This window comes from Entelurus aequoreus, linkage group LG26, assembly GCF_033978785.1.
Source record: "Entelurus aequoreus isolate RoL-2023_Sb linkage group LG26, RoL_Eaeq_v1.1, whole genome shotgun sequence".
Lineage (NCBI taxonomy): Eukaryota > Metazoa > Chordata > Actinopteri > Syngnathiformes > Syngnathidae > Entelurus > Entelurus aequoreus.
The window spans coordinates 39,989,388-40,001,639 of record NC_084756.1 but is presented as its reverse complement, the minus strand read 5'-3'; the positions used below and the strand labels follow the sequence as shown (position 1 = coordinate 40,001,639).

At 39.3% G+C, this 12,252-nt stretch overlaps 1 protein-coding gene and 1 long non-coding RNA gene across 2 annotated transcripts in view; both read right to left on the bottom strand.

Moving 5' to 3' along the window:
- LOC133643537 (uncharacterized) overlaps positions 1-12,252 on the bottom strand; it is a 264,818-nt gene that overhangs the window by 105,351 nt on the left and 147,215 nt on the right. The gene's annotated exons all lie outside the window — the stretch shown is intronic.
- LOC133643242 (orexin receptor type 2-like) overlaps positions 11,671-12,252 on the bottom strand; it is a 65,172-nt gene continuing 64,590 nt past the window's right edge. The window contains exon 7 of the mRNA XM_062037688.1: positions 11,671-11,840. Within this exon, the coding sequence (XP_061893672.1) occupies positions 11,671-11,840 (170 nt within the window). The remainder of the gene's footprint in view (positions 11,841-12,252) is intronic.

Below are 12,252 nucleotides of genomic sequence, written 5' to 3'. Positions count from 1 at the left end.
TTCTTCAAAGTTCCACAACACCCACATTTTTCATCTGATTCAAACTGTTCCAATTTCAAAATATTCAGCCTGTTGGGGAATTGTGTGCTCTACTTCAACTATTTTTTAAAAATTCCAGGATTTCAGTTCAACTTCAGCATTGGAGCATTCAAATGCAATTCCTTCAGGAATTGCCTCATCTAGTTTGTGTATACTGTAGTTGAGAATGACAGAAATAAGTTGCAAAAGATGGCAAGGGGATGTGTAAGATGCAATTTACAATTTTTTTTTTTCACATTTTAACAAAAAGTTCCTTGCCCAAATCACGAACGAATGTGGACTCCCACAAAGAGAATTTGAGTTCGCTGTTCGCCCTCACTTATAAACACATTATAACGGGACTGTCTGTGAACGTAGCTTGTCATTACAACTTCGTAAAGTAGATGTTATCAAAACTCTGCTTCCTCGGAGAAGGGTTATCATGGTTACATATTTAATGTACAGCAGAATATGCTTGTAATAAAATACTCCGTGTTCAAAGCAGTCGGTTTTTGCCGGATTGAAAATGACAAAGTATTTTGAGGTAAACCCATCCTGAAGAGACGGTTTTGAAGATGGTCTGTAAAACATAATCTATGCAAGATTTTATATACAACCTTTATTTAACCAGATAAGAACCCCATTGAGATCCCCAGATGCAAAACATGGGCAGGAGAAACAAAAAGTGTCTTTATTGCTCAAGACAGGGATAAAGAACAACATAAGTAGATAACAAAAAACTACGATGCATAAAAATGGGAACAGCAGATTGCACGGTGAAAAATACTGCAACATGTACAATTGTGACGGTGCAGCGGGAGAAGAAGACGGCAGTGAGGCAATGACGTCGTTAGCTGTCAGCGTCTTTATTGACAGCAAGTTATGTGTGTGTGTGGTGTGTGATTAATCTAAAGATATATGGTGTGACTATGTGAGGTGTTGAGGGTGCGTGTTGGGATCGAGGCGGAAGTCCAAAGAGGGCAACGCAGAGAGGCGTCGTGGTCGGTGGGCAGGCGTGAGGTCAAAGTCCAGAGAGGCAAGGGGAAATCCAGAGGGGGTCCAGGAAGACGAGACACACTACTCGACAACGAGGAATTGCGACAGGAAGCTGGAGGACGACACAACATGAGAGACAATGAACACGACGGGGAGGGAACACAGGGAGAGCGATAGCACATGCTATAAGGCTGGAGACATGTTGGCTTACTGTACGGGATACGAGAAGCTATGTTCTGGCACTGGATCTCAAGACGAGCGCACCGCGGGATGAGAGGCGGCAGGAGTGTGACCCATAACAACCATAAGATAAAGAAGAACAGAGTGGCTGTTAGTGATGGGACCAAATGTGCCGAGGATTCGAGGCGGAAGTCCAGAGACGGCAAAGCAGGCTCGGAAGTCGGAAGGCGGGCGGATGGTCGAGGGCAGGAGCGAGGCGTTGTGGTCAGTGGGCAGGCGTAAGGTGGAAGTTCAGATAGGCAAGGGGAAATCCAAAGGGGGTGCAGGAAGACGAGACACACAGCTCGACAACGAGGAATTGCGACAGGAAGCTGGAGGACGACACAACACGAGAGACTTGGAGGTGCTGATTCCCATCGCAGTCGCTTCACACTTTTAAAACTCAGTGTATAAAAAATCAGTGTATAAAAATTCAGTGTAAACAATTCAGAGTATAAAAATTAAGTGGAAAACAAATGTGCGCTAAAAAATTCATTGTAGAAAAATGTGCTGCTTCAAAAAGCAAGACTTGCTTAAATTCCGGTAAATTAAGACTGAAGCAATCCATCCTGTCTCAGAACCAGCCAATGAGGTGGCAAGTTTGAAGTCACGTGACATGGTTCCTGTGTGACTGCCATCTACTGGTCACACTTATCATTACACCATGTACCATATACAATTGGTCCGAGATCGGTAAGCACAACCAGAATTAATATGTACATTAGGAGCATCGGGTTACAAGGCGCACTGTCAATTTTTGAGAAAATGAAAGGATTTTAAGTGTGCATTATAGTCGGAAGAATACAGTAAGTTGAGGGGGAAAATGGCACATGGCCAGGACACGCACAATTGCGCACCTTTTTTTACTTAAGAACATGGGAGGATAGAAACCATGGTGCTTACACATTTTTTGCGACACTGTTGCCTCGGTACAAGATACCAAGTCGACGATATTTTACCAACAAACGAATGCAAAATTGACTGTATAATACTGCAAAAAATAAAATAGTGTCATATTCATGCTGTATAACTGACCTAATATCATTTACAAAATGTAAAATGTGTTGCATTTAAAGGAATCGGATCAAACCCTACCAAATAAAGTCGTTACATTTTTAAATGTACCGTGTCATGCTCCATGTGTCTAGATCAGGGGTGTCAAATGTACGGCCTGCGGGATGAGTTTGGTAAGTATAAAAATGAGCTGACATTTTTGAATGAAAGAAACTGCTGTTCTAAATGTGTCCACTAGATGTCGCAATAGCAAATCTCTGTATCTTTGTAGATGATGCTACATATGTAAAACAAAATAAACCACATGATGTTAGTGCACCAGTCGAGGAAAATGATCAAACTACATAAATAACATCCTGTAATTTGATTTTGATATCATTTTTTATCTTGATGGATTGAAAATTAACACCAATGACTTGACTGATGAACATTATCACATGATGTATTCAGAAAGTATAAATAACGACAAATAAATATAGAATACTATTAACTGCAACACTGCGATGAGGTGGCGACTTGTCCAGGGTGTACCCCGCCTTCCGCCCGATTGTAGCTGAGATAGGCTCCAGCGCCCCCCGCGACCCCGAAGGGAATAAGCGGTAGAAATGGATGGATGGATGGATATTAACTGCAACATGTAAATGTAAAAAAACAAAACAACAACAGCATTACGATTTGTACATTTTCAGAATGTGCTTTTTCTATTTTTAAACAAAAAAAAACAATCTGAAGTTGTCTTTTTTGTTAAGTTATCGTGCCGTGATTTTACCAGTCCGGCCCACTTGGGCGTAGATTTCCGTACATGTGGCCCCCCGATCTAAAATGAGTTTGACCCCCCTGGTCTAGATACTTATTGAATTGTCTCATTATGTAGAGATGCACACCTCTAATAATTACATGTTGTTGCACGGACAATGTTTATTTGTGAAACACTTCCAGTGAAAAAAGAAACATAATGTGTTCATTCGTTACAGTAGATGGGACTTTAGTTTAAAGAAAAGAGCAGTTACTGTAAATAAGAATAGAGAAATATGAATGAATGAATGAATGAATGAATGAATGAATGAATGAATGAATGAAATGAGTTTATTTCGGTCATATAATCAACCATCAACCATTTTGTGTGACCAGTTTAACAGTACAGATTATACATATTTAACAATCATACACATTTACACACAAAAAGAAAAGAAAAAGAATGACCGAAAAAGGAATAGGCTGAAGCCAAAGCTTATATTTACCTATCCTATACATTCACTGAAAATTAGATTGCCTGGAACATCGTTAAAAAAATCAATGGGATGAAAGATATCGTTGCTATATTTTATCATTTTCAATTAATTCACCTTTTAAGGTTTTCTTAAACCTTATCAAAGAACTACATGTATTCAGCTCATCACTGAGCTTGTTCCACCATTTAACTCCTACAACTGAAATACATTTGTAATTTACACTACCGTTCAAAAGTTTGGGGTCACATTGAAATGTCCTTATTTTTGAAGGAAAAGCACTGTACTTTTCAATGAAGATAACTTTAAACTAGTCTTAACTTTAAAGAAATACACTCTATACATTGCTAATGTGGTAAATGACTATTCTAGCTGCAAATGTCTGGTTTTTGGTGCAATATCTACATAGGTGTATAGAGGCCCATTTCCAGCAACTATCACTCCAGTGTTCTAATGGTACAATGTGTTTGCTCATTGGCTCAGAAGGCTAATTGATGATTAGAAAACCCTTGTGCAATCATGTTCACACATCTGAAAACAGTTTAGCTCGTTCCAGAAGCTACAAAACTGACCTTCCTTTGAGCAGATTGAGTTTCTGGAGCATCACATTTGTGGGGTCAATTAAACGCTCAAAATGGCCAGAAAAAGAGAACTTTCATCTGAAACTCGACAGTCTATTCTTGTTCTTAGAAATGAAGGCTATTCCACAAAATTGTTTGGGTGACCCCAAACTTTTCAACGGTAGTGTATATTCGTTCTTACTTCACCTATTTCAAAGATCAATATCCCCCGTAAATTATAGTTGTATCCTCTTAATTTAAAAAACCTAAGAATACAAGCTGCAAGGCTGTTGTTCTTTACTCGAAACATAATTTCCATTGTTTTTAAAAACACAATATCTGAAAATTTTAACACATTAGAACTTATAAATAATGGATTGGTATGTTCATAGTAGCACGTTTTGTGTATTATTCGAATGACCCTTTTTTAAAGTTCAATTATTGGGTCTATAAACATTTCCTCAAACTTCAACTCAATATGTTAAATATGGACACATACAATAATAATATAACATATGCAGACATGTCTTATTCAGCATGTGTCTTACTTTATACAGAATAGCAATGGAATTGGATAGTTTTCCCTTTATATATTCAATATGCGGTTTCCAACATAACTTATGATAGTTTATGATCAATGATCAATTATTATTCCCAATAATTTAGTTTCATATACTCAATTTCCACTTGTGCAACCATATTGGAAATGAATTGAAATCTAAATCTCTCATATATTTTTCTTTGAAGAAGAGGCACAGCAATCAATCAAGTGCAATCAATCAAATCACATGGATGCTTTTATTAAGACAATTTGACAAGTTAAAACAATGACCATTGTGCTGCAAAATCAATACATTAATCCCACATTCACCAAAGTATGCACACATTTTGAACATATTTAATAAACAATGACAACATGAATTTAAAAAAATGTAGACAAATGTTCTTAAAAGCTGCTTGATGTGGAGGAAAATGTGCATGAATATTCCAATATCTAGCAGCCAAAAGGGCCATGTTTGATGTTTGTTGAAGAACACTTTTCCCAGTGTACGCCTCGTCTCCTTCAGTGCGGCATAAGTGGCGCCCTTTCAAAAAGCTGGCATCGTTTCCTGATAGGAAAAAAAAAAGTGATTTTTTTTTGTTTAGAGGCCTAAAATGTTTTCTCGGGAAGCAAGAAGAGCAGCATTCGACCGATTCATTATCGTGGTAAAAAGTTTTTCTTTTTCTTAGAAAAGCCCGCCATTCACAGGCCTGATGGATGTGCTCTCAGGGATGGATGGAAGAGGGTTGACATGTTTCATAACACTCCATATTACAGTCATTAGATACCGTTTCAAATAAAGTCACAGACATGGCATCCTGCAAACAAGGCAGCAGAAGCGATAAATATCAAGACAACAGCGGGAGCTAGCTTAGTACGAGTCAGAAAGGAACACGTTCACCACATAAGACATTTGTTTTTTCTGTCGTCATGGACAACAGTCACAAAACAAGTGAACAGCAACAAAGAGAGCACAAGCTTGTTGTGGTCGTGACTTTTTGTCTCCCTTCAGTAGAGCGAGCAGCAGATTGCAAAAAAAGATGAAAAATTCACCTAAACCCTATAACAATATTTAAATTAGTAGTGTCAAACACTTTTTTCTCTTTTTTTTTTAATCAGGATATTCCTACTTTTAAAATTTGGATTCATTTTAATTAAACTCAGTTAATTAGCTCTGTAAAATGATTACTTTTTAAAAGTTGTTTTTTTTTAATCAGGATATTTACTTTTAAAATGTGGATTAATTGTAGTTAAACTCAGCTAATTAGCTCTGTAAAATGACACATTTATAAAATCAGAAATCACACTTTTAAATGTTGATTAATTGTAATAAATCACAGTTCCTTATGGCTGTAAAATGATTGATATTTAAATTACAAACGGCACTTTTCAATTTTGATTAATTGTGATCAATCAGTTTGTTATTTGCTGTAAAAACGATACATTTTTAAATCAGAAATCACACTTTTAAATTTGGAATAATCATGCTTTTTAGCAGATCAATCCCACTTTTTAAATGTGGATTAGTTATGATTAATCCAATGATTAATGATATATTTTTAAATTAGAAATCACACTTTTACATGTTGATTGATTGTTATTAATCACAGTTAATTATTGCTGTAAAACAATATTTTTTAAAATCAGAAATCACACTTTTGAATTTCAACTAATTCAGAATAGTAACATTTAAATAACACATACAAAATATTATTTTTAAAATACAAAAAATCATACTTTTTAAGTGTGATTAATGGTGATTAATCAAAATTGTATATTTGTTAATCTAAAATCATTGCGATAAATCAGTTCAATAATGCTGTAATAACGAAAAATCAGACTAATCCCATTTTTTAAAATTTGGATTAGTTGTGATTAATCACTGTTAATTAGCACTTTAAAATGACATATTTTAAATTAGAAATCACACTTTTAAAATTTGATTGATTGTTATTAGTCATAGTTCATTAGTGCTGTAAAATAATTATTTTTTTAAATCACAAATCACACTTTTAAATGTTGATTAATTGTGATACATCACAGTTCATTAGTGCTGTAAAATGATTGATATTTAAATTAGAAACCACACTTTTCAATTGTTATTAATTGTGATGAATCAGTTCATTATTTGCCTTAAAAACGATGCATTTTTAAATCAGAAATCATGCTTTTAAATTTGGAATCATGATTTTTATCAGATTAATCCCACTTTTTACATTTCCATAAATTGTGATTAATCACTGTTAATTAGCGCTTTAAAATTATTTATTTTTAAATTAGAAATCACACTTTTAAATTTTGATTGATTGTTATTAATCACATATATATTTTGAAATCCAAAATCATTGTGATGAATCAGTTCAAAAATGCTGTAAAAACGATACATTTTTAAATCAGAAATCACACTTTTAACTTTGGAATAATCATGATTTTTATAAGATTAATGACACTTTTTAAATGTGGATTAATTGTGATTATTCACAGTTAACTAGTGCTTTCAAATTATTTGTTTTAAAATCAGACATCTCACTTTTGAAATTTGATTGTTATTAATTACAGTTCATTATTGCCGTAAAAAAAAACTTTTTAAATCAGAAATCACACTAAAATTTCAACTAATTGAGAATAGTAACAGTTCCACCCATCCATCTTCTTCCGCATATCCGAGAGAACAGTTAAACAACACATTAAAATATAATTTTTTTAAATAAAATATTATAAGTTTTAATTGTGATTAATCACATTTCATTAACAATTCAAAATTATATATTTTTCAAATCAAACATCGGACTAATCATGATGATTAACAGTTAACTAGCACTGTAAAATGATACATTTTTAAAATCAGAAATAACACTTTTGAATTTTGATTAATTGTAATTAATCACAGTTCACTGGTGCCGTAAAATGCTTGATTTTCATATTAGAAATCGCATTTATGAATGTTGATTAATTGTAATGAATCAGTTCATGAGCACTGTAAAATGATAGGTCTTTAAATCAGAACTTAAACTTGAATTAATTTAATGTAATTAATCATGATTATACACAGTTAATTAGTGCTGTAAAATGATACCTTTTTAAATCACATTTGTGAATTTTAACTAATCACATCGCTTGCTTGTATAATTCAAATACAATTGGTAATAGTAAAATATAACATTTTCAAAAACTCTGCAGTAATATTGCAAATAACAAGGTACACCAGTAGATCATAGATGAAACGCATCGATAAACATAACTCAGAGGGCACTTATGTGCTGTCAAAATACATTTCGGAACTAATCTGAAATAACTTTTTGCAAATAATCACAAGTGAACACATTAACTTTGACAGCCCAAATATAGGCAACCAGAATACCATCTCAAATAAAAGCCCACTATGAATAAGACAGGAAGAAAAGCTCGGACTCGCTCAGTGTGTGCCAAATCTACACAGCCTGTTGTTTTAAAACTTTTCTATGTTACAAATAACCTTCTTTATTCAGGTCAGCATGGTGATAAATGATAAACAAACATAAATGTATAATATAAATATTCTCTATCTGGTGAATTGTGTTTGTTTTATGACTACTGAGATACTAACTTGCAAATGCTCCGCATGACAGCACAATCTATCAATTTGAAAACAAAAATCATATTTTGAGGTAGCTAATGTCAGATCTCTAATTTGATTGACTCCACATCAGTATTTCTGATTTTAAATGAAATACAATCTGTACTGCGTTGAGGTAGATGCTAATGTTAATGAGCGCTAGCAGTGTCCCTTAGCACCCCCACCCTCAAAAGGGAGGCGGGGCCACGTGATACCTGAGCTGAGTTAATACTGTATAATGAATTGAAATGCTACTACATCACAGAAATGAGTGCACTCCTCACATTTAAGCAAATATTGTATTATATATTCTCTAGGGAAAACACTGTGGAACGTAAACATGGCGCTAGAGTAGTCAGTGTGCAGCTTGTATTGATTTACTATCCACTGAAAATGACTCAACAAACCATCATTATTGTCTAAATAACAGGCAACACAAGAGAGGAGGAAAGTCACTGTCTTGCCTACTGGCTCGTGGTAGCATCATAGCCTGGTGCTGAACGAGTGCTGCCGTCGCGAGAGAACTGCGGTCCACTGATTAAAGACATGCATTCCAACATGCACTGTGACCTTTTGAAGCACAAGTGAAGTGAATTATATTTATATAGCGCTTTTCTCTAGTGACTAAAAGCGCTTTTACATAGTCCATCCATCCATCCATCCATCTTCTTCCGCTTATCCGAGGTTGGGTCGCGGGGGCAGCAGCCTAAGCAGGGAAGCCCAGACTTCCCTCTCCCCAGCCACTTCGTCCAGCACTTCCCAGGCCAGCCGGGAGACATAGTCTTCCCAACTTGTCCTGGGTCTTCCCCGTGGCCTCCTACCGGTCGGACGTGCCCTAAACACCTCCCTAGGAAGACGTTACGGTGGCATCCTGACCAGATGCCCGAACCAACTCATCTGGCTCCTCTCCGTGTGGAGGAGCAGTGGCTTTACTTTGAGCTCCTCCCGGATGGCAGAGCTTCTCACCTTATCGCTAAGGGAGAGCCCCGCCAACCGGCGGAGGAAACTCATTTCGGCCGCTTGTACCCGTGATCTTGTCCTTTCGGTCATAACCCAAAGCTCATGACCATAGGTGAGGATGGGAACGTAGATCGACCAGTAAATTGAGAGCTTTGCCTTCCGGCTCAGCTCCTTCTTCACCACAACGGATCGATACAGCGTCCGCATTACTAAAGACGCCGCACCGACCCGCCTGTCGATCTCACGATCCACTCTTCCCTCACTTGTGAACAAGACTCAGAGGTACTTGAACTCCTCCACTTGGAGCAGGGTCTCCTCCGCAACCTGGAGATGGCACTCCACTCTTTTCCGGGCGAGAACCATGGACTCGGACTTGGAGGTGCTGATTCTCATCCCAGTCGCTTCACACTCAGCTGCGAACCAATCCAGTGAGAGCTGAAGATCCTGGCCATCAGGACCACATCATCTGCAAAAAGCAGAGACATAATCCTGCAGCCACCAAACCGGATCCCCTCAACGCCTTGACTGCGCCTAGAAATTATGTCCATAAAAATTATGAACAGAATCGGTGACAAAGGGCAGCCTTGGCGGAGTCCAACCCTCGCTGGAAACGTGTTCGACTTACTGCCGGCAATGCGTACCAAGCTCTGACACTGATCATACAGGGAGCGGACCGCCACAATCAGACAGTCCGATACCCCATACTCTCTGAGCACTCCCCACAGGACTTCCCGAGGGACACGGTCGAATGCCTTGTCCAAGTCCACAAAGCACATGTAGACTGGTTGGGCAAACTCCCATGCACCCTCAAGGACCCTGCCGAGAGTATAGAGTTGGTCCACAGTTCCACGACCAGGACGAAAACCACAATGTTCCTCCTGAATCCGAGGTTCGACTATCCGGCGTAGCCTCCTCTCCAGTACACCTGAATAGACCTTACCGGGAAGGCTGAGGAGTGTGATCCCACGATAGTTAGAACACACCCTCCGCTTCCCCTTCTTAAAGAGAGGAACCACCGCCCCAGTCTGCCAATCCAGATGTACCGCCCCCGATGTCCACGAGATGCTGCAGAGTCTTGTCGACCAAGACAGCCCCACAGCATCCAAAACCTTAAGGAACTCCGGGCGGACCTCATCTACCCCCGGGGCCTTACCACCGAGGAGCTTTTTAACTACCTCAGCAACCTCAGCCCTAGAAATAGGAGAGCCCACCACAGATTCCCCAGGCACTGCTTCCTCATAGGAAGATGTGTTGTTGGGATTGAGGAGGTCTTCGAAGTATTCCCTCCACCGATCCACAACATCCGCAGTCGCGGTCAGCAGAACACCATCCTCACCATACATACACGGTGTTGATAGTGCACTGCTTCCCCTTCCTGAGGCAGCGGATGGTGGTCCAGAATCGCTTCGAAGCCGTCCGGAAATCGTTTTCCATGGCTTCCCCGAACTCCTCCCATGTCCGAGTTTTTGCCTCCGTTTTGTCCGCTGCCTCAGAAGTCCTATGAGCCAAAAGAACCCGACAGGACTCCTTCTTCAGCTTGACGGCATCCCTCACCGCCGGTGTCCACCAACGGATTCTAGGATTACCGCCACGACAGGCACCAACTACCTTGCAGCCACAGCTCCAATCAGCCGCCTCGACAATAGAGGTGCGGAACATGGTCCACTCGGACTCAATGTCCAGCACCTCCCTCGTGACATGTTCAAAGTTCTTCCGGAGGTGGGAATTGAAACTCTCTCTGACAGGAGACTCTGCCAGACGTTCCCAGCAAACCCTCTCAATGCGTTTGGGCCTGCCAGGTCTGTCCGGCATCCTCCCCCACCATCGCAGCCAACTCACCACCAGGTGGTGATCGGTAGAAAGCTCCGCCCCTCTCTTCACCCGAGTGTCCAAAACATGAGGCCGCAAATCCGATGACACAACTACAAAGTCGATCATGGAACTGCAGCCTAGGGTGTCCTGGTGCCAAGTGCACATATGGACACTCTTATGTTTGAACATGGTGTTCGTTATGGACATAGTGAAACCCAATATCTAAGTTACATTTAAACCAGTGTGGGTGGCACTGGGAGCAGGTGGGTAAAGTGTCTTGCCCAAGGACACAACGGCAGTGACTAGGATGGCGGAAGCGGGGATCGAACCTGGAACGCTCAAGTTTCTGGCACGGCCACTCTACCAACCGAGCTATACCGCCCCAGCACAGTAATTCTGTACTGTTATACAAGTTGCACACTGACTACTCCAAGGTCTATCCAAGTTGTATTTCTTGTGCTTTGAGAAGATATATTGTGAGAAAATGGGTTGCAGAAATGTGGAGGTATGTGGAGACTGTAAACGCAAATAGAAGAACACTGACAGCCGCCTTTCTAAGAGTGACATCGTCATAGAGACGACAGCCAGAGACTCATCACCGACTCCTGGAGGCGGGCAAATTTACAGAGGCCTTTTGTTCCCCCTTTATCCAAAGTAAGAGCCAGTTTGAACAGGGAAGATGCATTCAAGTGCTTGTTGTAAACGTGAAGAGCCGCTGCGCTGACGCTACACAACCTGGTCCGATATGCGTGACACGTTGTCCATGTGGTTCACTTGGGTCGACAGCGACTTTCGGCTGTCCGTGCTCATCCGAGCTCTCGTCCTCTTGGGTCTGTCTTGGTCTTGTCCGGAACAGTGACAAGAAAAGGCGGCCTTGAACTCCTCACGGAACTTGCCTAAACAAAAGTGAAAAACAAAAGTGGTTTTCACTTCACAGGTGTGCTTGAAGCCCATTGAGAGAATGCCAAGAGTGTGCAAAACAGTAATCAGAGCAAATGGTGGCTATTTTGAAGAAACTAGAATATAAAACATGGTTTCAGTTATTTCACCTTTTTTTTTGTTAAGTACATAACTCCACATGCGTTCATTCATAGCTTTGATGCCTTCAGGGACAATCTACAATGTAAATAGTTATGAAAATAAAGAAAAGATAGATAGATAGATAGATAGATAGATAGATAGATAGATAGATAGATAGATAGATAGATAGATAGATAGATAGATAGATAGATAGATAGATAGATAGATAGATAGATAGATAGATAGATAGATAGATAGATAGATAGATATTACTTTATTGATTCCTTC